General features: G+C 44.2%; 1 protein-coding gene across 1 annotated transcript in view; it reads left to right on the top strand.

Moving 5' to 3' along the window:
- Nucleotides 1-2,466: 2,466 nt before the first annotated feature.
- Nucleotides 2,467-4,196, top strand: part of cdhr5a (cadherin-related family member 5a) — a 19,837-nt gene continuing 18,107 nt past the window's right edge. The window contains 2 exon segments of the mRNA XM_070441474.1: nucleotides 2,467-2,494; nucleotides 3,392-3,564. Of these exon segments, the coding sequence (XP_070297575.1) occupies nucleotides 2,467-2,494; nucleotides 3,392-3,564 (201 nt within the window).

Here is a 4,196-nt window from a genome sequence, read left to right as displayed (position 1 = left end):
ACAATCTCCTTTGTTCAAACGGATTACTCATTTACCTAGATCTTATCAATAGCTCTGATCAGGTTGTAAATTACAGGCGTGGAGAATGGTGCTATTACATCGAGAGAAAAAGAAAGAGCTTTTCCACTTGGAATTGACAGGTTCCCAAGACCTTATTCATGGTTTCCTCCCGCATTAAGGTGGTGGAATTATGAGGGAATTAAGTCGAGGTCAAATATGTGGCGTATCTGTAGACACACCTCCTCCACCACACCTTCATTAATTCAGTGTATCTGTAGACACACCTCCTCCTCCACACCTTCATTAATACAGTGTATCTGTAGACACGCCTCCTCCACCACACCTTCATTAATAAGTGTATCTGTAGACACACCTCCTCCACACCACCCTGCCTAACACGACCTCCATTATACAAGTTATCTCGGTAGCATACACAACCACTACATCAAACATGGACCCCCCCGGCAAGAACACAGGACAAAACAAAACCACCGAATCACCCGGCACCCCGCCACCACGGCCCTGTACCCTGCTCTTGACCGCGCCAGAGATAATACAGTGTACTCTGTAGACACACGCGTCCTCCACCACACTCCGATAATTACAGTATCTGTAGACACATCTCCATAATACAGTAGTATCTGTTATGAGCACAACTCCTCCCCCAACTGTTTTCTATGCTGAGTACTGCAAACCCAGACTTTCCCGAGGCATTGGGCATTATATGACCATTGCGCTGCACATAATTCAAATTTAGTGTTGGATGATGGATGCCAAGATATACCAGAAATAAGGGACCGTTGATATTGCAACCACACAACTCAAACGCCGGTTCACCAGTAGCCTATGAACAAAATTACAAATATATATTTTTTTTGTTCAAGCCCTCAAGAACTGTTGTCTGCTAAAGATGAAGGTCTGTTCGCATCTGCAAATGTATGGGCTGTCCAGTATCCAGACGACCTGTCCCCAGAGCTTCCTACAGAGTTCATCTCTTTCCGTAACGTGTTGAGAGCGGGAATTAAGGAGAATGCGAGGCTCAGTTAAAGACGGTACAGAATAGAAAATAACTGTCGTATTTGAAGAACTCCCTTCTGCCCATTTTCCCTGATGTTGCTATGGCAATCAAGCAGTTTTTTGTTTACCTTCCCTGAAACTGTTGCTTCTMCGGAGAGATCGTTTTCTAAATTGAAACTCATTAAGAACTACCCAAAGCATTAGGCTCTAGGTCTGATATGCGCTGTTGAACACCTGAGTAAACTCCGCTCATTACACTGGCGTCGTCGTAGTCTTGACCACAACATATATTCACCGATATCCCCTTATACTTTCAATCAGTTAAAAAAATTTTTTTCACCTTTTCAGTCACATTCCTGAAGCCCAATAAACAAACAAACACTTAGCTCCCTAGTACATATGGAAATGAAAAAGGTTAATGAATGACTTGTTGGAGGGTTACTCTCAAAGTGATTTATTATACAAAAGAAAACATAGACATCGATGATAGGCGCATGGGTCSCCTTTCATAAACTTTATTGTGGGAAAGTTAATATGTTGARATGACTGGTTTCACATTTGTCTATTGCGATTATTAGGTKAAATATATCCATWACAAGTGCCATTTCTATTTACAATCTCCTTGTTCAAACGGATTACTCATTTACCTAGATCTTATCAATAGCTCTGATCAGGTTGTAAATTACAGRGCGTGGAGAATGGTGCTATTACATCGAGAGAAAAAAGAAGAGGCTTTTTCCACTTGGAATTGACYGGTTCSCWAGACCTTATTCATGGTTTCCTCCCGCATTAAGGTGGTGGAATTATGAGGGAATTAAGTCGAGGTCAAAATATGGCGTATCTGTAGACACACCTCCTCCACCACACCTTCATTAATTCAGTGTATCTGTAGACACACCTCCTCCTCCACACCTTCATTAATACAGTGTATCTGTAGACACGCATCCTCCACCACACCTTCATTAATACAGTGTATCTGTAGACACACCTCCTCCACCACACCTCCATTAATACAGTGTATCTGTAGACACACCTCCTCCTCCACCACACCTCCATTTAATACAGTGTATCTGTAGACACACCTCCTCCACCACACCTCCATTAATACAGGTATCTGTAAGACACACTCCCATTTAATACAGTGTATCTGTAGACACACCTCCTCCACACCTCCATTAATACAGTGTATCTGTAGACACACCTCCATTAATACAGTGATATCGTAGACACACCTCCATTAATACAGTGTATCTATAGACACACCTCCTCCACACCTCCATTAATACAGTGTATCTATAGACACACCTCCTCCACCACACCTCCATTAATACAGGTATCTGTAGACACACCTCCACCATAGTTTTGTGTTTGTGTACATGTCTGAGGTCAATCCATTTTCAAATTGAGCCAATTCCAATATCCTGTACTTACTGAATGAACTGAATGTAAATGGAACCCCAGCCCTTAATCTCTATCTGTTTCACCTCCTTTCTCATCATCCATCTCTCTCAGTCTGCACAGTTTTCTCTGACCCCTGTATCTGTGTCTGTTTCACATCTCTCTCAGTCTGTACAGTTTCTCCTGACCCTGTATCTGTGTCTGTTTCACATCTCTCTCAGTCTGTACAGTTTCTCCTGACCCCGTATCTTGGTCTGTTTCACATCTCTCTCAGTCTGTACAGTTTCTCCTGACCCCCTGTATCTGTGTCTGTTTCACATCTCTCTCAGTCTGTACAGTTTCTCCTGACCCCCTGTATCTGTGTCTGTTTCACATCTCTCTCAGTCTGTACAGTTTTCCGACCCCTGTATCTGTGTCTGTTTCACATCTCTCAGTCTGTACGTTTCTCCTGACCCCTGTATCTGTGTCTGTTTCACATCTCTCTCAGTCTGTACAGTTTCTTCCTGACCCCCTGTATCTGTGTCTGTTTCACATCTCTCTCAGTCTGTACAGTTTCTCCTGACCCCCTGTATCTGTGTCTGTTTCACATCTCTCTCAGTCTGTACAGTTTCTCCTGACCCCTGTATCTGTGTCTGTTTCACATCTCTCTCAGTCTGTACAGTTTCTCCTGACCCCCTGTATCTGTGTCTGTTTCACATCTCTCTCAGTCTGTACAGTTTCTCCTGACCCCTGTATCTGTGTCTGTTTCACATCTCTCTCAGTCTGTACAGTTTCTCCTGACCCCCTGTATCTGTGTCTGTTTCACATCTCTCTCAGTCTGTACAGTTTCTCCTGACCCCTGTATCTGTGTCTGTTTCACATCTCTCTCAGTCTGTACAGTTTTCCGACCCCTGTATCTGTGTCTGTTTCACATCTCTCTCAGTCTGTACAGTTTCTCCTGACCCCTGTATCTGTGTCTGTTTCACATCTCTCTCAGTCTGTACAGTATCTCCTGACCCTGTGTCTATAAAAGAAAACAGCACTGTGGACGTCCTCGTAGCCAGGATCAACTGTAGTGATGATGTTCAGCTGACCGTCACGGAGAACCCTGCGGAGGCGTTCTACCTGCGGGGGACGGACCTCATCGCCAAGAGAGGACTGGACTTTGAGGTGAGAGCTCAGGGGCAATGTATCAAGCTGATATAGGATCAGTTTTGCTTTGTAGAATACAATGAATACAAGCAGGGGGGACCTGATTCTGGATCAGAACTCCTACTCTGAGACATTTCATATGTACAGTGTCAGAACTTAACATTTATAGCATTTTTAACATGTCACAAAGTGCATTTATTTTGAAACTGTGTTTCTTCTTGGACAAGTTCAGGTAGTGTTGTGAGATCTGGCAGGACAACTGCAAAGTAGTTGTCCTGGAAGTGGCCATGAACTGACTCAGTTATGGGGTCAAAGGTTCATTTTTCCATTGACAAAAAGGTCAAAAGAAAGGTTGAGGACTATGCTGATGCATTCTGTCTATGATGTGAAATAACAGCTGCTGCTTTGTGTTTGTTTCCCAGTCCCTGCCCAGTGTGGTGATGCTCTGTGGGTCCGGGTGCGCTGCAACAGAACTGGCTCCAGATCAGTGAGTAGTAGTGATGACATGCTCATAGTCATGGGGCTGTGAGTCCGGGTGCCGCTGCAACAGAACTGGCTCCAGATCAGTGAGTAGTAGTGATGACATGCCTCATGGTCATGGGGCTGTGAGTCCGGGTGCTCTGCAACAGAACTGGCTCCAGATCAGTTTC

This window comes from Salvelinus sp. IW2-2015, unplaced genomic scaffold, assembly GCF_002910315.2.
Source record: "Salvelinus sp. IW2-2015 unplaced genomic scaffold, ASM291031v2 Un_scaffold4077, whole genome shotgun sequence".
Classification (NCBI taxonomy): Eukaryota; Metazoa; Chordata; class Actinopteri; order Salmoniformes; family Salmonidae; genus Salvelinus; species Salvelinus sp. IW2-2015.
The sequence above is the reverse complement of the archived record's forward strand: the minus strand, read 5'-3'. Positions and strand labels throughout refer to the sequence as shown.